The 22767-nt window shown below is 39.8% G+C and overlaps 1 protein-coding gene across 1 annotated transcript; it reads right to left on the minus strand.

The window, feature by feature from the left end:
* Positions 1–4712: 4712 nt before the first annotated feature.
* LOC122549194 (granzyme A-like) lies at positions 4713–21667 on the minus strand. Its single transcript, XM_043688589.2, has 5 exons — positions 21583–21667; positions 14094–14256; positions 10718–10859; positions 8872–9147; positions 4713–5044 (listed from the first exon to the last, which is right to left on the minus strand). The coding sequence occupies exons 1-5, from the start codon at positions 21641–21643 to the stop codon at positions 4832–4834; spliced, it is 855 nt and encodes a 284-aa protein (XP_043544524.2). The 5' UTR covers positions 21644–21667; the 3' UTR covers positions 4713–4831.
* Between the last annotated feature and the right edge of the window lie 1100 nt (positions 21668–22767).

Below are 22767 nucleotides of genomic sequence, written 5' to 3' on the forward strand. Positions count from 1 at the left end.
AGGCTTGTTCCAAGATAGTGGCAATGGACTTGTAGCACTTGTGCCTTTGAACTGAGCCCAATGCCCATCTGCTTCCATCTGCCTTTCTTCTTTCACTTACTTTTGCTTCTTTCTCAATTTTGTGTGTTTTTTTCCTTTTTGGTGACATCAGTCTCACTCCCGGCATGTCAGCAGAGGTCTCCTTCCCAGAGTGTCAGCAGTGGAGGGAGCAGTACCCTTCCTCGTGTGTCAGCAGTGGGAGCAGTCCCCTTCCCAGAGTGTCAGCAGAGGGAGAGGTCCCCTTCCTGGAATGTCAGCAGTGGGAACGGTCCCCTTCCCGGAGTGGCAGCGGAGGGAGCAGTCCCCTTCCCGGAGTGTCAGCAGTGGGAGCCAGTCCCCTTCCTGGAGTGTCAGCGGAGGGAGAGGTCCCCTTCCCAGAGTGCCAGCAGCAGAGGAAGTGGTCTCCTTCCTGGAGTGTCATTAGTGGTGAGTTCCTTTATTGAAATGGTGATCTGAGGAGTAGGTAGTGGCAGCAAAGTAAGTCAGGAAAAGGCACCAGTGGATTTGGTGTGATGGGTCCAGCAGAGGTTTTTAACCTAGTTCGGGGCCCAGCAGCTTTCGCGATGGCTGCATTGCAGAGGTTTTCTCAGTGCAGTCTCATGGCGGCAATGACGTTGGTGGAGGCAAGATGGCGCTGAAGAATGGTGACACAGTTCCAGGCCAAGGCTGGGCCCAGGTACCTAGCAGCAGCGTGCCGGGATTAGGATTCCTGAATGTTCTCAGGCTGAGGGATGGACTCTGTGGCTTTATTTTTCTGGCAGCAAGGATTCATGGTGGAGGCGGGGGTGATCTGGGCATTTTCGTTTTCTTTGGCTGTTTCTTTTATTTCTGCTATCTGTTATTTAATCCTGTCTACTAAGATGGTGCCAGAGAATGTCAATTTTGTTCACTTTTCACTGCACTCCTGTATTCTTGCACTCAAGTACACTTGACAATAATATCTAGATTTCAATCATCTCCCTGGCATCAATTATTTACAGTGGATGTATTGAAGAAAATGCAAGGAACGTTTTTTGGCGCCGAGGGAGAATCTAACTTTATGTCAGAGGTCCCAACTTAACTTGACTTTTCCCCAGTCGGGGTCAGATTCACGTAAGATATCTTTTTATCAAAAATGAAAATGTTTGGAATTGGGGTCATTCTATTGATTTTTTCAGGAAATTTGTTACATGGTAGGCAATAGAGAATACAGGTAACAGGTATCTAATTCAAAAGGCAGGATATGACTGTGGTGTCCCATAGGAATGTTTTAGTGATGCCTCAGATTTTTTCTGTACTTACCAATGCCTTAGTTGCAATAAGAATTGCATATCCAAGTTTGATTTTGAAAGTTATGAGTTTAATAGATTGAGACTGTGGGGTACACCACAGGACTTGATATTTAATAAAGGAAGCTGTGAGGTAAGAACAAAGAAAGATATATTATTGTATTTTCATCATGGTGAGAAACTGAAACCATGGCAGAGCTGAGAGATTTAGAGGTGAATGAAGTGAAATTAGCATAAAAAGTTAATAGGTTCCAAAGTAAGTTCAAAAATTAAACAATGTAGATCTTTGTCTGAAGGGAATGGAACTCCAAGAGCTGCATGTTTTCCTACAATTGAGTAAAGTTCTAGTAAAACTGGAATCGGAACATTGGTTAATACTGGGTACCATGGAAAGGAGGTATTGATCTCGTTACAAAATCGAAAGAGTGTGTGGTCACTTTCAAAGAGAGGAGCCTTTTCTGAGCAGACAGATGGTGACAGCACACGGGTCTGTGACTAGCTGACAGGTGCAGAGAGGGCTGAGAATGGACAATATGTAACAATCAGCTTGGGGTTGTCATTTGATGTTAAGCCAACTGGATTAGAATTGAACCAATTAATTTAAATTATGCCCAGGATACCAAAAACCAATTAAATTTGAATTTGATTGTATTAACAACATTGGACCAATGAGAGAGTACCCACCTTGGGGATTTAACAACAAAGGGTATTTTAAAAATTACCCATTGAACAGAGCATATGTTGTCTGAAAAGGACTTTCAACGTTCTCAAAGAAATCTCTCAGAGGGCATTGTTTATTAAAGGTCCCAAGAAATTTTATGCAAAGACACTCGCAGTAAAAAAGAAAAAAACTCATAGAAGGCGACCCAGGGACATGATGTCAGATTTGGAAGGACAGAAGAAAACAGCAGATTGTGAAGACTGGAAGCAAGGCAGCATAAAAGACAATATGGATTTTGAGAAATAGGTTAATTTAATGTTTAATGATTGTGTTACTGGAGCCGCATTTTAATGGAATTGGGGGTCAGATAGTGATTAGTTAAGAAAAGGTTTTCTTAATAGTTTTTGTTAGTCTTTACTTTTAGAGTTAGGAAAATAAATTGTTATTTTTTTCTTTCAACAGTGGAAATCAGGGGTTTTCTTTCACTCGCTCACACTTTTGGCAGATTATGAGATGAGGTGAGTTTTTCTGGGGTGTTACCTTGATTAGCAGAGGGGTTTGACCTTTGTGTCATACAAAGTGGTGCAATACAGATTCACAGGGCAAATAAAGGTTGAGCTATGAGGATATGTTACTAAGACCAGGATCATGTTCCCTTCAGTTTCGGAGAGAAGGAGTGTTCTAATTTAATTATTTAAGATGATTGAATAATTTTATGGATTAGCGGGAGATAATATCTCTGGTGGAGAAGCCCAGACAAGGAATCAGTGCAGTTGGTTCTGCTATAATGTGTGTTTCTTCAGCCCCCACATCCTGTTCTGCCTTTTATCAAGACCATGGCTGATCTATTACCTAACTCCATATATCCCCCTTGGCCCATATCCCTTAATACATTCATGAAATAATAATCTCTCTCTTTCAGATTTAAAAGCCCTTCCTAACATCTCTTCTAAACAGTTTGGCACTAATTTTTAGTTTACTCCCTAGTTCTAGTTAAATGTGAAGAATAACAACATAAAGGAAATACTGTGGAGTAGTTTAACTCGTGTCATTGGACCTTAATAAGTAGAGGAGAACAGGAAGACTAGAAGCAGCCACATCACCTTCTATCATTTATGATCTGGACATTTTCAAAGTCCTGTTGGTGCACTGGTGAAATGTTGTTTCAAAAATCAAGTGGTAAGACACAGCATCAAGTTCAAAAGCTTTCCATGGTATTTTTATCCAAACTCAAGGAACTTCTTCCTTGGCTGGGTTCTATACAGTAGAAAGCAAGGGCTGTAATTTCTCTCCATAAACCTTAGTGAGTTTTCTCACCTCATTCTGTATGCACCGTGTCTCCATGCTCCAGCTGTGAACTATATCAATCATTGTCAGCCTGGTCTGACATAGCCATCTGTGTTGGTGCACTAACCATGGGCTGGAGCAAGGCACAGCAGTGACATAAGAAACTTAATGACCTTTTGTGCATCACCAATGTAAGTGGTAGCCTTTGTTATTTTCATTTTGGAAATTGTTGTCATTTCATTTCTGTTCATAGCCTGTACAAATAGCAAACTTCTTATAACTGAGGTGACAATAGCTACTAATGAGAGAATAATGCTTGCAAATAGGTCTCTCACCATTTGGCTAGGTTTGCTGACAATGAGGAGCATTGGTGCTATTCCCTGTGAATGCACATTGATGGATTTGTCTGTGAACGGAGAAGGACTGTGTTTTAGGTAAATTGATTGGGCTGGAGGAGGGGAGGAAGAAATTGGGCCAGGATTTGGGAGAGGAAGAGAATGGAAAGGGCTAGAGAGAGAGGGGTGTGAAGAGAGAGCTGGTGGGGCTGAGGGAAAGGGAGGAAGATTGTGGGGGTGGAGAGGGGTGGTGGAGATGATAGAGAGAATGGATGGGACAGGTGTGGTTCAGAGAGAACAGATGCTGCTGGGGGAAGTGAAGAGAGACTGGATGGGGCTGAGAGGGGTGATTGAGCTTGTAAAGGGTGGAGAATGTCCTCCGTTTATTCTCTCTCCCTCATCTCCATTCTCTCTACTCATTCTCACAGTCCCCCCACTCTCTTCCACCTCTCCCTATTCTCTCCCTTATCCCCATTCTCTCTCCCTGTCCCATTCTCTTCCTCTCGCATTTATTGTATCTGTTCTCTCCCTGCCATATCCATTGTTTCATCCTTTCCTGTTCTCTCTTCCAGCATCCATTCATCCTCCACACAGTCTGTTCTCTTTTCCCACGTTGTCCATTCTCTTGATCCCCTCCATCAGTTCTTCCCCTCCCCTCTAAGCCTGTTCTCTCCCCTCTGGCCCCATTCGATTCCCATTTCAATGTTGAGCCTGTGCTGTGTACATGAGCAGTACTGACTTTTCTGCACAGCACATCCAAGGCCTGGAAATGTATACATGTACTTTGCCATGTGAGCATCTATGTGCAGTCATTCTAAGGTTATGGCATCACAAAAACCTGCTTCACGGGTTGTCTCTAGTGAGGTTTTTGACTCATTGTTAAAGGCTTGGAGGGGAAATCATATTTCCTTTCTTGACGTCAAGAATCTCATTTTTCCATTCTCCCTATATTACACCAACTGGCTTATTATTTCTCATGTCACTTAGGGCTGAGAAAATTCTTCCCAAGTGTGTCCTGTCTCTCAAATTTCAGTTGAAAATCTCACTGGAGCAGCTCAACTCATTTTCACAGTTCATAGTCCTCTAAGAGAATTCAGTTAATAAATTGTAATACAGTTCATATTCAGAACACCACATTTCAGGTTTTTATTATATTCTGTCACCGATATTATACAATAAGCTTAAGACAAGGAAAAAAGCAGGCTGGTCCTTCTCTGAGTAAAACACTTCAACACAGATCATTAACGGTAAAACAGAGTGTCGGCGGGACTCTCAACATCCTCAACAGTGGTCATATTGAAAGCTTGCACACCAATTATTTTTGCAATCCAGTCAAGGTATTTCTTTGATATGAGAGTGTAAATCCCAGGCTTTTTGGGATCTGCACATCCTCGGCCGTATGACACAATGCCTTTGTATTTCTTGTTGCAAATTAAAGGACCGCCTGAATCACCCTGCAAGAAAGAAAATGAAAAAGACAATAATTAAGTAGAATTTGTTGATGATGCACTATTCAGATTGCAATATTATCTTGCTGTATTGAACTAAGAAGAGTAGTTATGTGCTTGTTAAAGATTACAAGCATGTAAACACCTGGAAAATATTTCAATTCTTTGGGCAGTGCAGGAAATGTCATTTCCTATCATCTCTCTCGTATCCCAGCTATAAGCAATACATACTCACTTTTGAATTTTCTCTAATAATCCGCCCCTACGGTCATAACCTCCTTTGATATTGTGTAGAGATATAAACCACCTGTTCATGACCAAACAAATTTCTAGATATGGGGGAAAAGATGTTTACTTACAAAATCAGAGTTCAGTATAAGGTCTTTCTCCATGGTCTGAACGACCCTGAACCTTTCCTGTCTGTTCATACCCAATCATACAGCAAACAGCAACTGGTTGGCTCCACAAATATTCTCAACAATGGGGGAGCCCAGCACATCAATGCAAAAAATATTTGCATCCACCTTCACCGGAAGGGACATGTGGTTGACCCATCTCCAGTCTCCTCTGAAGGTTCCCAACATCACAGTTGCTGGTATCTTCCAATATGATGCACTCCACATGATATCAAGGAATGGCTAAAAATACTGGATACTGCAAAGTCTGTGCAATCTGTCAGCCTAAACTCACAAGTTGTGCTTTCCACTGATAACTGTACGTTATTCTGTCTTGAATGTTTGCTGTCATGCTATATCTTCATCAATGCCTACAACATTGTCAAGGTTTTTATCTGCTACAAATGTTATAATGCTCTTCCTTAAACACTTCAAACAATAAGAGACCTAAAATCATTCTTGGGAAATGTCAGTGAGAACAAAGGCCCAGTCTAAGAAAATCCATCCATTATCATGCTATACTTCCTGTCAATGAATCAAGTCTGACAATTTTCTCTCTATTACTACAAGTCTTAACTTCTCCACAAGCCTTCTGAAACATTTCAGACTTTCTTCTCTGCTCAAATTGCTATGTTGCTCTTCAATGTGAGGATCACATTAATTTCAGAGCTCAGTCAGAACAATGCAAAACAACTTCACCTTTGCTATTCATTGTAAAATCACCATCATGCCTTCTGGCATTGCAAAAGAAAAATGCTTAATAATAACCTTCAGCATTCTAAGAGATTTTACTTTGATCACTTAGTCTTTAAATAAATTTCTTTGAATGAAGGAACATGCATTCTGGTCACCAGTCTTTCATTCTCGTGCTTGCAGTCCAACACAATTACTAGTTGGCAATACATTTTAGCCAAAATTTAGAGATTTGTATAATAGTAACAGGAAGCCAATTTAATATGGAGCAGGGGTACAAAATTATTTTAAAAAGAATGAAATGAAGGGAGGATGATTCTTACATGATTAAGGTATCTTATATTCATAAGGTGGTGGATCATCTATTAGATATTGCTTTATCATGTTGTTATTTATTCTCAGGTATCAGCTGTTGCTTTAAAACCCATGTCTAAGTGCCTTGAGAAAGTGAGAGGGGGGGTCCACCTGGGATAAATTCAGAATTCAGTAATTGAGGAGTGAAAAGATAATGAAGAAAGAGAAACAAACTGTGAGGCCAATGTAGTTAGGAATACAAAAACTGACAATAAGAGTTTCTTTAAATATATAAAAAGGAGAGAGGTCAAAGTGAACAGAGGCCTGTTAGAAAATGAATCAATGGAGAACGTTTTGGGGAAAACAAGAAAATGGCAGAGCATTTAAACAGATCAGTCTTCATATTGAAAGATGCTTCAAGCATTCCTCCTTTAGTGCTAAACAATATGGGAAGAAATTAAGTACCATCACTAGAGAAGTAGTATGAGACAAACTAATGAGGCTAAAGGCATATCAGTCCTCTGGCCCTCATGGCTTGCATCCTAGAATCCAAAAAGAAGTAGCGACAGAGATAGTGATTGCAATTTTCCAAAAATCATTGTATTTTGGAAAATTACCAGAGGATCGGAATATTGCCAATTGTACACCCCTATTTAAAAAAGGAAGGGAGACAAAAAGCAGGTAACTATTGGTTGATTAGCCTAACATCTATTGCTGGAAAAATATTCAAAACAATTATTAGGGAAATAATCATAGTGCATTTGGAAATTCATAATATAATCAAGTAGGTCAGCATGACTGACTTAATAGAATTGTTTGAGGAATTCTCAGCCAGAGTGAATAGAGGGGAAGCAGGAGATGTTTTGTATTTGGACTTGCAGAAGGCATTAGACAAGGTTCATCACAAAAGGTTAATTTATAAGAGAAGAGCCCTTGCTGTTGGATGTCATTTACTGGCATGAATAAAGAATTGCCTCAAGTGCGGGAAGCTGCAGATTGGAAAAGTGGACCTTTTTTTAAGGCAAACTTGTAAGCAGTGGGGTTCCTCAGGGATTCTCAGGAATTATAACTGTTTACAATACATATTAATGATGTGGAAATGCTGGTGTTGGACTGGGGTGGACAAAGTCAGAAGTCACATGAAGCCAGGTTATAGTCCAATGGATTTATTTGAAATCACAAACTATCAGAGCGCTGCTCCTTTGTCAGGTGAAGTCTTCACCTTGTGATTTCAAATAAAGTTGTTGAACGATAATTTGGTGTCATGTGCCTTGGAGGAAGGAAGCGAATGTATTGGAGCCAAACCTGCAAATGACACAAAAATAGGTGGAAAGGCAGGTTGCAAAATGGATACAAATAGTTTACACAGAGAGTTTGATAGAAAAATTAAGCGGGCAAATATGTTGGCAAATGGAGTATAATATAGGAAAATGTGAAGTTGTTCGTTTTGGAAGGGAGAAGAAAAGAGTAGTGTTATTTAAATGGAGAAAAACTGCAGGAAGTTGCAACACAAAGGGACTTAGTGGGTACTTGTTCACAAAACACAGCAAGTTGCAGCAGGCAATTAGGAAGACTAGTGGAATGTTGGCCCTTATTTTAAAGGGTTTGGAATATAAGAGTAGGGAAATCTTACTGCAACTGTGCGAGATGCTGTTAAGACCACATGTGAAGTACTGTGAACACGTTTAGTCTTCTTATTTAAGAAAATATATTATTTCATTGGAATCAGTTCAGAGAATATTCACTAGGATGATCCTTAGTATGAAATTTTCTTATGAGCAAAGCTGAAACAACCTGGGACTCTGCCAACTGGAGTTTAGATGAGAGGCAATCTCATGGTAACATAGGATTCTTAAGGGCTTGACAGGGTAGATGCTGAAAGGAGGTTCCCATCATGGGAGAGTCTAGGACCAGAATGCATTGCCTCAGAATAAACGGGTGCTGATTTAACACTGGATAGAAAGAGAATTATCTTCTCTCAGAGGATTGTGAGTCTTCAGAACATCTTGTCATGGAAGGCTGTGGGGGAAGAGTCCTTACATATATTAAGGCTGAAATAGATTCTTGATTAGCAGGGGAATAAAGGATTATGGGGAAAGGGCAAGAAAGTAGACGTGAGGAACATTGGATCAGCCATGATCCTATTGATTGGCAGAGCAGATTTGAGGAGCTAAATGGCCTACTCCTGTCCTTATTTCTTCTGGTCTTATCATGGTCTTCCTGAAACATGTTTTTGATACAACAGAGTGGTTTCCAAGGTCATGGACTTAGCACTCAAGGGAATTTAAGAGTCAGCCTTGATGATGGAAGATTGGAGTTCCATAGGATACAAGACACTGAATAAGGATACAAGATTTCCTTCAGTAACTAAAATGAGAAAATCATATAGGATGGTGGAGAAAATACAAAAGCTTCATAGTTATTTTAACTGATACCAACTAGTATACTCACATTGCATGAGTCTCTTTGGGCTTTGCTGTCACCAACACAGATCATGTCCTTGGTTACTACAGGTTTACGATTGTAGTACTCCTCACTGTTGCATATACACCGATCTATTACTTTCAGCTTCACTTGTTGAAGTGTGTCAGATGGAGACTTGGAGTATATAGACGTTATTCCCCATCCTGCCACCTTGCAGGAAGTTCCAGGTTTCACGTCTGTTTTCTTGTCATTTGGTAGTTTGAGCAAATTGACATATTTGTTGATTTTTGCTTCACTGGACAGCTGCAATAAAATAAGAGCAAATGAATACTTGCATTTTTTGAAATAGAAAGCAGATTTTCTACTTTATTATATTCCAAAAGAGGGCTGTCATGTTCAAACTGTGAGAAATGTGCTCCTCAAATATTTCTACTTTTGGACCGAATATTGTGCATCACAAAAACGTGTTGGGTCTTGGCTGTTGGGAGTCGGGATTTCTTTGGCAGATGTAAGGGATTTTGGGGTTGAACTCTTGTGGTGCAGTGATAGCATGAACAACTCTGGGTTCAAGTCTGACTTTCAGAATTGATGGTCACCGAAGGTATATTCATAATATGGTCAGGTAGGTGGATCAGGCAATGGTTGGACAGGCACTGTGCATCCTCTGGGATGGGTATCATTATTTGTCATCTACAACTTGATGGTGATTGTCATTATCTGCAATTTCACAGCACACCCCAATCGAATTCCTATCATTGACCATCCACTTTACGCTACCCTTGATTTCACCCTCCAATGATTTCAGTGAAGAATACAATCAGGCAGAGTACAAAACAAATGGTGGTCCAATCCCGACAGATTAAAATGACTGTATATCTCTGAGGTACTGTGGAGGTAGAACTCTTGTTGCCTTAAGTGATCAATGTCAAGTGCGTATCGCAAAAATGTGTTGGATCTTGGCTGTTGGGAGTCGGGATATTTTTAGGCAGATGTAAAGGAGTTGGGGTTGAAGTCTTGTGGTGCAGCGATGCACTAACAACTCTGGGTTTCAGTCTCACTTTAGGAATTGATGGTCACTGAAGGTATATTCACAATGTGGTCAGTTAGGTTGATCATTTGTCTGTAAGTACTTCTAATATTCCTGACTGCAGATTGTAAGTTGCTTGGAAGTTTCTAAGCCAGCTATGATGCAGATGGCAACAGCAAACTACTGCAATGCTTTATCAAGCATAATCTAATAAGTCACCAAATCCCTCTTAAGGCACAGTATCTGAGCAAGAGAGAATGGAAATGGCAGGAAGGACAAATATTGTTTGATTGGCTTTTGGACATTAAGAAATGTTTATACAGTTTCATTTAAGTGGGATTACATTTATAACTTTAAATTTTAATGTTTTCTTGATCAATAAAGGAAAGATTCTCCAGTGGCTTGATGATTAAATCTTGCTGAGAAGCCTCTGGATCTGTGTAAAGGCAGGTGACTTTAGCTGAAGCAGCAGTCAGATTGCCACAGTTCAGCCAGAGTACCCCAGGCAAAAGACAAAAGATACCTGCATCTGATTGCTCACTGAAGACTTCCCATATGGAAAAATGATTACTAGAGTTAGGTTTGACTATAATGCCCCAATAGGCTTAAGCAGCTTATTGAAGTGAAGAATATTCCCTGTGACAACTGTATGCTTGAGTCTCAACTTTTAGAAACATTTAAACTGACAACACCATTGGTGGATTTCACAAGGTATTTTGCATAATTTTTGCACAACAAGATTGACCTTATAACGTTGTTACATTTCGCAGAAGCAAAACACTACTGTCTTTCTAAATTACTAATTTTAAATACCACAAACAAAGCAGAAAGAATTGAAATCCATACTTCAAGTAGCATGATGTCATTTTGTGTAGTTCTTCTGTTAAACTGTGGATGGGGATACTGCTTCTTGACCTGAATTTTTTGTTGACTTTTCTCATTTTGTGACAAAGAATGGGCTCCAAGAACAACTTGAACACGTCCCATCCTACATTTCATCAGAAAGGTAGACAATTAATCTTTGCTTCCGTAAGAGCAGGCAATTTTCAGATATTTGAGAAGAAGAACATTCAGGATTTCAAACGATGATAACAAACTGAACAATGAACTAAACCATATAATTTCCTGTTTCTTTCAGCCCTAGATCAAACATTGAATCTATAAGGAAGAAAACATCTACTCAGTTCAGCTGCTCCCAACAAATGGATGGAAATTAATGGAGCTCCATTTTAATGGAATTCTTCTTCAGATACTGACTGATTTGTGTTACATTTTTAAAAACTTTACCTCAGGATTTCTGGTAAGGGTCTTTTTCCTTTTTGATCTCCAGTATGAGTGCAGTTGTAAAGTAAAATGCTGGTAGATAGAGGAGTGGTTTTTAACTCCAGAATGAATATAAAATGAAAACACATCGTGATAACCTCATTCTCAGGGACGACCATGCAAAGAATGAACTCTGTCTAAAGGTTCGGTAAAGTTGATGAAGTCAATTAGTCATGCCTTAGTTTCTGTGCTACAGGCACCTCCCACATCACCACAGATGGATCTAAATATCGGCCATGCATAGAATTTATGTTCTACAGAAGAGTGGCCAGCTAGGGGGCTAGTTCAGTCCAATGGAAAAGAAGGAACCCCTCCCTCTGAAACAGAGCACCAACATTTTGAAATCAAAGAGATTTCAGTTAACAAGTCTGTGAAATATTTGTACAGAGACCAAGTCCCATCAATAAGCCAAACAGCTCGGAGTCACTCCTCAAAACTGGGGAGATTCTAATCTCTAATTATACTTTATTCCTTCACACAGATCACTGTTGGCCTACACATGTGGAGCATCATCAGCCCACATATGGCACTGTCGGCTACATTGCTGCATTTCTGGAGTCACTTATCTATCAGAATAGGTGAAGGCATTAAATTTATTTTCCTAAAGGGCATTAGTGAACAAGACAGTTCTTTAAAAGATGTCCAAGACTAGCTTTCAATTTTTGCAGATTTAGTTTAAAAAAAATCTCCTTGGTAAGATGTGAATCCATTTCTGCAGATCGTTAGTTGGGCATCTGGATGAGAAGCTTAGAAACATTACCATTGTTCTATCATCTCTCCATCGATGAATTTGTGATGTGCTGTTGTCAGCAAATAATGAATTCATACAAGCTATTAACATCTGGAATCCTCCAGACATTTGATTATCCTGCAACTGGTTCAGGATGTTATTACAGTAATCATACTTCAGAAAATATTGACATGTAGTAAAATGAGTGATGTCATTAATGAGACTTGCAACTATTATTAAGGACGCTGATTCTTTCCACTTGGATCCAGATAATTCTGCAAGCCAATGACCTAACAAGTAGGTAAAACAAAGAACTATGGTTGCTGGAAATCTAAAACAAAAATAGAAAAAACTGGAGAAACACGACAGGTCTGGTGCCATCTGTGGAGAGAAAGCAGAGTTAATGTTTCAGGTCCAGTGGGTCACATTGTGGCTGTAGAGGACATTGGTTAGGCCACTTTTAGAATATTGTGAACAATTCTGGTCTCCCTCCTATCGGAAGGATGTTGTGAAACTTGAAAGAGTTCAGAAAAGATTTATAAGGATGTTGCCAGGGTTGGATGATTTGAGCTATCGGGAATCGTTGAATAGGCTGGGGCTGTTTTCCCTGGAGCATCGAAGGCTGAGGGGTAACCTCATAGAGGTTTATAAAATCATGAGGGCTATGGCTAGTGTAAATAGTTCAGGTCTTTTCCCTGGGGTGGGGGAGTCGAGATCTAGGGGGCATTGGTTTAGGGTGTGAAGGGAAAGATATAAAAGAGACCTAAGGGGTAACTTTTTCACACAGAGGGTGGTGCATTAATGAAATTGGCTGCCAGAGGAAGTAGTGGAGGCTGGTACCATTGCAACATTAAAAAGGCATCTGGATGAGTATATGAATAGGAAGGGTTTAGAGAGATATGGCTCAAGAGCTGGCAAATGGGACTAGATTAAGTTTGGATATCTGGTCGGCATGGACAGGTTGGACTGAAGGGTCTGTTTCCATGCTGTACATCTCTTTGACTCTATGATTCTATGACCCTTCTTCAAGGTGGCATATATTGCTAATGACAAGGGTACAGAGGGGAATGGGAATGGAGGTGGAGGTTAATGATTGGTGGAGATAGAGCCCAGAGTGAGAGAAACATAGGCAACAAAGGGATAGATAAAAATAAACAAGGGTGATAGAAAAGGTCCTAATAGAGACTGTAAGTAGGTGAAAATGGTTTGGCTGCAATGAAAGTAGGCAAAGATGACAGGGTTTGGGGTATCAGGGTGGTAAAAGAACATGGAAGAATGTTTTCAGGCCCTAAAATTATTGAACTCAATATTGAGCCTTAAAGGCTGTAGGGACCCCACTGCAAAATGAGATGTTGTTCTTCCAACTTGTGCTGAGCTCACCGGAGCTCTGTAACAGGCCTGAGACAGAGATGTTGGCTAGGGAACACAGCGGTATGTCGAAGTGACAGGGAACTGGAAGATTGGGATTATTTCTGAGGACAGAGTGTAGGTGTTCTCTAAAGTGGTTGCCCAGTCTGTGTTTAATTTCAACAGTGTAGAGAGGACCATATTATGGCAGTGAATACACTGGACCTGAAACGTTAACTTTGCTTTCTCTCCAGAGATACTGCATGACCTGCTGAGTTTCTCCAGTTTTTTCCATTTTTGACCTAATAAATAGGTTAAGTCTAGCCAGACAAGGAATAGGATGCCAGAAAAGCTCTTGAGGACACAGCTGTGAAAATCCCAACAATATATCTATTTGTGTTGGATTCTGATGCCTTAGCTTTGCATGGGTATCGTAGAGTCATAGAGTCATAGAGATGTACAGCATGGAAACAGACGCTTCGGTCCAACCGTCCGTGCCGACCAGATATCCCAATCCAATCTAGTCCCACCTGCCAGCACCAGCAGATGAAGGATAATAAAAAAAGTCAACTACAGAACTATATGGCATTTTCCATCTAACAACCAGACTATCTATGCAATCAAATAGTTAGATGTATTTTTAAAATATCACATCAACCATATGAAGAGAAATAGTTATCAATATCATGGTGCTCTGGGTATCAATAATTATGTGGTGTAACATTTGAAAGTAATTATTTGATGTGGTTATAGTGTGGGAGTTAAGCTTAGGTTGATAAATACAGTACTAAGTCAATTATAGATATACACATGATAACTTACCATTCACAGTGTGCTGCTGTCAGTATCCATTTATTTCTGATCAAAGCCCCTCCACAATTATGCAAATAACTCTTCAGTGTCTTGTTATAAAATTGAATAGATGCCATATAGGGTTTTGAATGGGGTTTAACTTCATTGCCTCCAATAATTTCTGCACCATTATCTGTATAGAAAACATATTAAAGATGCTGAATGCCAATTTAATCAGTTGACACATGTACACATAAATCTTTGACTAAATGAACATAATTGTCATATAATTTATTGTACGGAAATATTCCAATGAGGGTGAGGTGAGAGTCACCGCACTTAACATTAAAGCAACATTTCGTGTCATAGAGAGCGCGGAAACAGACCCTTCAGCCCAAATCATCCATGCTGACCAGATATAGTCCCACTTGCCAGCACTTGGCCCATATCCCTCCAAACTCTTCCTATTCATATACCCATCCAGATGCCTTTTAAATGTTGCAATTGTATTAGCCTCCACCACTTCCTCTGGCAGCTCATTCCATACACACACCACCCACTGCATAAAAAGTTGCTCCTTAGGTTCCTTTTATATCTTTCCCCTCTAACCCTAAACCTATGCCCTCTAGTTCTGGACTCCCCTACCCCAGGAAAAATACTTTGTCTATTTATCCTATCCATGCCCCTCATGATTATATAAATGTCTATGAGATCACCCCAAGGCCTTCGACACTCCAGGGAAAACAGCCCCAGCCTATTCAGCCTCTCCCTATAACTCAAGTCCTCCAAACCTGGCAACATCCTTGTATGTCTTTTCTGAACCCTTTCAAGTTTCACAACATTCTTCCATTAGGAAGGAAACCAGAATTGCTCACAATTTTCCAAAAGTGGCCTAACCAACGTCCTGTAGAGCTGCAACATGACCTCCCAACTCCTATACTCAATGCTCTGACCAATAAGGGAAAGCATACCAAATGCCTTCTTCACTATCCTATCCACCTGCGACTCTACTTTCAAGGAGCTATGAACCTGCACTCCAAGGTCTCTTTGTTCAGCAAAACTTCCTAGGACCTTACCATTAAGTGTATAAATCCTGCTAAGATTTGCTTTCCCAAAAAACAGCACCTCACATTTATCTGAATTAAACTCCATCTGCCACTCCTATTGGCCCATTTGATCATGATCCTGTTGTAATCTGAGATAACCCTCTTCGCTGTCCACTACACCTCCAATTTCGGTGTCATCTGCAAACTTACTAACTGTGCCTCTTATGCTCGCATCCAAATCATTTATGTGAATGACAAAAAGTAGAGGACCCAGCACCGATCCTTGTAGCACTCCACTGGTCAAAGGCCTCCAGTCTGAAAAACAACCCTCCACCACCACTCTCTGTCTTCTACCTTTGAGCCAGGTTTGTATCCAAATGGCTAGTTCTCCCTGTATTCCATGAGATCTAACCTTGCTAATCAGTCTCCCATGGGGAACCTTGTTAAACACCTTACTGAAGTCCATATATGATTCGGAGATGCCGGTGTCGGACTGGGGTGTACAAAGTTAAAAATCACACAACACCAGGCTATAGTCCAACAGGTTTAATTGGAAGCACTAGCTTTCGGAGCGCCGCTCGTTCATCAGGTGATTGTGGAGGACACAATTGTAAGGCACAGAATTTACAGCAAAAATTTACAGCATCGTGTAATTTCAGTTACATCACACTGTAAACGTTTGCTGTAAATTCTATGCCTTACAATTGTGTCCTCCACAACTACCTGATGAAGGAGCGGTGCTCCGAAAGCTAGTGCTTCCAATTAAACCTGTTGGACTATAACCTGGTGTTGTGTGATTTTTAACGAAGTCCATATAGATCATGTCCACAGCTTTGCCCTCATCAATCCTTTGTTACTTTTTCGAAAAACTCAATCAAGTTTGTGAGACATGATTTCCCACGCACAAAAGCCATGTTGACTATCCCTAATCTATCTTTACCTTTCCAAATATGTGTAAATCCTGTCCCTCAGGATTCCCTCCATCAACCTGCCCACCACCAACATCAGGCTCATCGGTCAATAGTTCCCGGGCTTGTCCTTACCACCTTTCTTAAATAATGGTACCATGTTAGCCAATCTCCAGTCTTCTGGCACCTCATCTGTGACCACTGATGATACAAATCTCTCAGCAAGAGGCCCAGCAATCACTTCCCTAGCTTCCCACAGAGTTCTAGGTTGCACCTGATCAGGTCCTGGGGATTTATCCACCTTTATACATTTCAAGACATCCAGCACTTCCTCCTCTGTAATATGGACATTTTTCAAGATGTCACCATCTATTTCCCCATACTCTATATCTTCCATGTCCTTCTCCACAGTAAACACTGAGGCAAAATACTCATTTAGTATTTGCCCCATCTCCTGCCGTTCCACACAAAGGCCGCCTTGCTGATCTTTGAGGAGCCCTATTCACTCCCTACTCACCCTTTTGTCCTTAATATATTTGTCAAAACCCTCTGGATTTCTCCTTTACCCTATTTGCCAAAGCTATCTCATGTTCCCTTTTTTCGCCTCCTGATTTCCCTCTTAAGTATATTCCTCCTGCCTTTATATTCTTCTAAGGATTCACTAGATCTCTTCTGTCTGTACCTGACTATGCTTCCTTCTTTTTCTTAACTAAATCTTCAATTTCTCTAGTCATCCAGCATTCCCTACACCTACTGGCTTTGCCTTTCACCCTAACAGGAATATACTGTCTCTGCACTCTCTTTATCTCATTTCTGAAGGCTTCCCATTTTCCAGCCGTCCCTTTACCTACGAACATCTGCCCCCAATCAGCTTTTGAAAGCTCTTGCTTAATGCTGTCAAAATTAGCTTTCCTCCAATTTAGAACTTCAACTTTTAGATCTGGTCTATCTTTTTCCATCACTATTTTCAAATTAATAGAATTATGGTCTATTAGTTTGAAAATAGTGATGGAAAAGGATAGACCAGATCTAACAACAGAAGTTCTAAATTGTTGATCATAGAAAGGAAATTGGTTGTACTGTTAGAGGATGATCACTTTAATTCAAGGATGTCACTGCAGGAGCAACTAAGGACAGTATTCTAGGCCAAACCATTTTCAGCTGCTGCATTAATGACCTACCCTTCGTTGTAAGATTAGAAGTGGGGATATTTACTGGTGGTTGCACAGTGTTTAGTTCTGACTTCAACTTCTCAAATAATTAAGCCATCTGTGCACACATAGAGTAAGATGTGAATCATATCCAGGCTTTCAATTGTGTCTAGGTTCTTGCTGTGGGAAGTGAGTGCAGAAATATAAAGATAAAAAGGTGTGTCTGGGAAGGTGGTACAGGTGGGAAGGTTTTAGATTGCTGGGACACTGAGACAGGCTCTGGGTCAACTCCACAAGTTCGACAGTTTGCATCTGAACAGATCTGGGACTGAGTTCCTTCTGTGGAATTATGCTATTGCTGTTCAAGAGGTTTCAAATGAACTCAGCAGAGGTATGGGAATGAGTGGAGGATTTTAGGAAGTAATACCAGGGTGCATGAAATGCAGAGAAAGGCAGATACACTAAAATAGAAAACAGAAAGTTAGCTAATGGAATTGGAGTATGGGAGAATCGACTGACATTTAAATCAAGGTTACAGTGCACGCAGGTCAACAGGCTGACATAGTGAATAATATTGGCATTACAGACAGTTTGACGTGAGATTATGATGATGTGGCAGTAACAGACACCTGGCATAAAGAAGGCCAGATTTGTCTGTTGAATATTGCTGGGTATAAGGGTTCAGAAATTTAGGAAAGGAAAGAAATTGAGTTATTTTTGCTTAAGGAATGTTTTGCAGTGCCGGAGAAAGATGTTTCACAGGGTTGAAAGACAGGGAGAAAGTGAGGACTGCAGATGCTGGAGATCAGAGCTGAAAAATGTGTTGCTGGAAAAGCGCAGACAGGTTTGATTTAGTTAGAGCTAAGGAATGAGAAGGATGTATTGTTATTGGTTTATCATGACCACCAGCCAGTGAGACTGAACTGGAGAAACAAGGAAATTACAAAGAGATATAAACACCATAGAGTAGTTATAATGGGGGACTTTATCCTATCCATGCCCCTCATGATTTTATAAACCTCTATAAAGTCACCCCTCAGCCTTTGACATTCCAGGAAAAACAACCCCAGCCTATTCAGCCTGTCCCTATAGCTCAAATCCTGACAACATCCTTGTAAATCTTTTCTGAACCTTTTCAAGTTTCACAACATTCTTCCGATAGGAAGGAGGCCAGAATTGTTCGCAGTATTCCAAAGGTGGACTAACCCAACTCCTAACAGCCACAACATGCCCTCCCAACTCTTATACTCAATGTTCTGACCGATAAAGGAAAGCATACAAATGCCTTTTTCACTATCTTATCTATCTACAACTCAACTTTCAAGGAGCTATGAACCTGCACTCCAAGGCCTTGTTGTTCAGCAACACTCCCTAGGGCCTTACCATTAAGTGTGTAAGTCCTGCTAAGGTTTGCTTTCCCAAAATGCAGCACCTCACATTTATCTAAATTGAATGCCATCTGCCACTCCTCAGTCATTGGCCCAGCTAATCAAGATCCCATTGTAATCTGTGGTAAACTTCTTTGCTGTCCACTACACTTCCAATTTTGGTGTCTTCTGCAAACTTACTAACTATACCTCCTATGTTCACATTTAAATCATTTATATAAATGATGAAACATAGTGGATTCAGCACGGATCTTGTGGCACACTACTGGTCATGGGACTGCAGTCTGAAAAGCAACCTCCACCACCACCCTCTGTCTTCTATCTTTGAGCTAGTTCTGTATCCAAATGGCTAGTTGTCCCTGTATTCCATGAGATCTAACCTTGAGGTTAGATCTACAACAGTGTCTACAGCAGTGTATCTCCAATCTAATGAGAAAGGAGGCACTGCTAGACCTGGTTCTTGGGAATGAGGTGGGCCAAGAAGACTAAGTGACAGTGAGGGAACATTTAAGAGACAGTAATCATTGTATTACAAGGGTTAGAATGACAATAGAAAATGACATTGGTCAATCCAGAATAAGAAGAATCAACTGGCAAACTTCAATGGGGCAATAACAGAAATGGTCAGATAGACTGAAAGAAAAGGTCAGCAGCGGTAGCTGATGTAGCTAAACAATGGGCTGGAGTGGAGATGGTTTGGGCCCAGTCAAGGTATACAGGGAAAAGTGAAACAAATAAATCCAGAGCTCTCTGGATGTCAAAGAAAAACAAGTGTGCTTAATCCAGGTGTCAAGTTGAAGTGCAATTGAGAACCAAATGTTCAGAAGGGAGGTGAAGAAACAAATATGAGATGCAAAGAGCAATTATGATAAAAGTCTGACAGCTGATAGAAATCAAAATTGCAAAGTCTTCAATAAGCATATCAATAGACATAGATATAGAAGTGATTTAATTACTCCATCTCCAAAGCCTTCTGAGGCTGAGTTCCAAACTCACAAACACTATGAAAAAGAACTTTCTCCTCATCTCTGTCCTAAAAGGTAATTTTAAAACCATGTCATCTAGTTCTGCGCTGACTCATGAGAGAAAATCGTCTTTTTACCTCAACTTTTTCATAACTAGTAAGAATTTTAATATACTTCCATCAATTAACCTCTTAATATTCTGAACCCCAGTGGAAACAAGCCCCACCTGTCCAACCCAACCTCATAAGACAATCCATTCATTCCAATATACATTATTTCTGGAATTGAATAGCGTACAAGTAACTGGAAGTTGGAGTAAGCAATTCAACCCTTCAAGCCTACTCCTCCATTGAAGATGATCATGGTTGATTTCATCTCAGCCTCAACTCCATTTTCCCACCTGCTCCTCACAACTAATTTACGCATTTCTAATTAAAAATCTATCTCGTCTTTAAATTTATTCTGTGTCCCAGTATTGCCCACAGTCTGGGGTAGTGAATTCTATAAATTCATGGTCCTTTGAAAGAAGTAATTTCCCCATACCTCTTTATCTCTTTACTAATTAAAAATCTGTATCCTCTTAAATTTGTTCAGTGACCCTGTGTCCATCATCCTCTAAGGTAGTGAATTGCAAAGTTTCATTACTTTTGAGAGAATTAATTCTTTCTCATCTTTGTTTTAAACCTGCTATCCCTTAATTGAAAACTATGACATTGCTTTAGATTGTCCCACAAGGGGAATATTTAGTCCCTATCTACTTTGTTTATCTCTTGTTGCATCTTACATGCCTAACTTAGCTCATCTCTCATTCTGCTAAACTCGGGCGAGTATAGGCCTACATTGCTCAATCTCACCTCATAACACATGTTTTTCAGGTGTGGAATTAATCACATGAACCTTCTCAGGACTGCATCCAATGCAACCAAATTCTTCCTCAAGTATAGAGACCAAAATAATAAATCACATCAAATAAATCAGATCAAAAGTACTCCAGCTACAGTCTTACTGATGCTTTGTATAACTGCAACACTTCTCTCCTTTTCCTCCATTCCTTTAGCAATCAATAAGTGCCAAGATTCCTAACCTATCCATCGTCCATTTGTAAATGTCTTATATCTTTGTTGCAACTTACTTTCCCCTCTATTTTAGAGTCATCTGCAAATCTGGCTACAGTTCACATTCTATCTCTGCATCCAATGGAAGTCAATGACCAAGTAAAATCATAGCAGGACTATTAATCCAGAAACCTAGCCAATGTTCTGGGCACCAATGTTTAAATCCTGCCACAGCAGATGGTGGTATTTGAATTTAATAAAAATCTCACAGAGTCTAATGATGACAAAGAATCCATTGTTCATTATTGGGGGAAAAATGTATCTGGTTCACTATTACCTTTCAAAGAAGGAAAATGCCATTATTACTGGTCTAGACGACATGTGACTCCAGACCAAAGCAATGTGGTTGACTCATAACTGCCTTCTAGGATGGATAATAAACACTGGCCTAGCCGGTGACCCCCCTCATCCACTAATGAATGAAAAAAGAGTCCAAGACGTTAATGTAGACTGTAGATAGTTGTGGCCTGAGGACCGAAGGTTATGGACCCCCAGTGGTTACATCTTGACAACTAGAAAATAAATACCCATTTATTCTGACTGTTGTTCATTAGTCCTCTGTCTAAGCTAATAAATTACTCCAATCTCATCTTGTGAGTTAACATTTTGTGTGGCACCTTATCAGAAAGGTCTGGCATTGTCACTCAGATCTATCTGACAATTCGAGAAAAGAACAGATTTATACTCTTTACAAGTTGCTTTTGATTTGTTGCATTGGTTCAAAAGTATTCTATAATTCCTAATACCTTAAAAAATACATGGGTCAAACACGGAGTAAAAATGAATACAGAAAGAGATAATAATAATGTATTGCTACATCAGAAATTGAGAATGCTGGTTAATCATGACAAAATGCTAAAGGTACACTGATTACTACTTGAACATTATAACAATAAATCTTATTGTCAATGTGCTAAGTATAAAAGTTGCTTATTTTGTTACTTACATGTTGGAGATAGGGAAAAAATAACCAAAGAAACGAATAGTGTATGTTGCAATGATTTCATTGTCGCCTCTCTAATGCCAAGTGAAGATCTCGATTAATTTATAATAAACTCAGAGGGATGTGGTTTGTTAACTTTGATGTCATCTTTATGTTGTTGACTTCTTACTATTTTAAATTTATTTCATTTATGAGAAACCACGAGACCGCACTCAAAGCTTACCAGGGTGTTGTTATAATTACTGAGACATTAACAAGTAGAACTTGTTGGAAACTGATAGCTCTTCTGAGTTTTAGAATGTCTCATTTTCAACTTAATTTGAATATTTCAGTGAAGCGTTTCTGATTAAATATGTCACATTTATTGGGAATCCATAAGTCATGCAAATTAAATAATGCAATAAGTGGAAGCTGACTAAAACTGAGAAAATATTAACAGAATGTAACACTTTCATGTGGTTTACCATCAAACAGAGGCAACCCAAAAAGAAAGAATATCATAGAATATAACAGTTTCTGTTGTATTCTTCTGGGCCTTAGTGTCAAATTTTTCTTTGTGTGCATTGATGTGAGAGCAAAACAATGCTAAATATTTGGTCAGGGAACAAATGACAAAATCTATAGTCAAACTGTGCTGTTTTCTGTGGTGAGTTAGCTGTCATGAACTTTGCGGAATGGCTTTTTAATATAACATCTCTTAGACTTTCTATCTGATTGCCACACAATAACTCCTATTGGAATTTACACATGAAGGCATGGTGGATAAGGACAGAATTGTAGAAATATCAGAAGCTAGTTCTGGCAACTTTAAATGGATGAGGGCTAAACTAGTTAGAAGCAGTAAAATTTATTAACTATTAAACTACATACAGAAGCATGACAAAGCAGGATTTCACTAGAACCTTCTTCCCTCAGGGCTTGCACCATCTAACAACACTAATGAGACAAGTTGAATATTAGCATCCAGCTATCAATCCCATATACTACACTGATCCCAGGTTTGTTGACAAACTGACAATAGGGTCATAGAGCTGTACAGCAAGAAACAGACCATTTAGTCCAACTCGTCCATGCTGAACAGATATCCTAACCTAATCTAGTCCCATTTGCCAGCATTTGGCCCATATCCCTCTAAACACTTCCTATTCACATATCCATCCAGATGCTTTTAAATATTGTAATTGTACC

This window comes from Chiloscyllium plagiosum, unplaced genomic scaffold (assembly GCF_037043375.1).
Source record: "Chiloscyllium plagiosum isolate Xiang-an unplaced genomic scaffold, Cpla_swu_hap1 HiC_scaffold_1, whole genome shotgun sequence".
NCBI lineage: Eukaryota > Metazoa > Chordata > Chondrichthyes > Orectolobiformes > Hemiscylliidae > Chiloscyllium > Chiloscyllium plagiosum.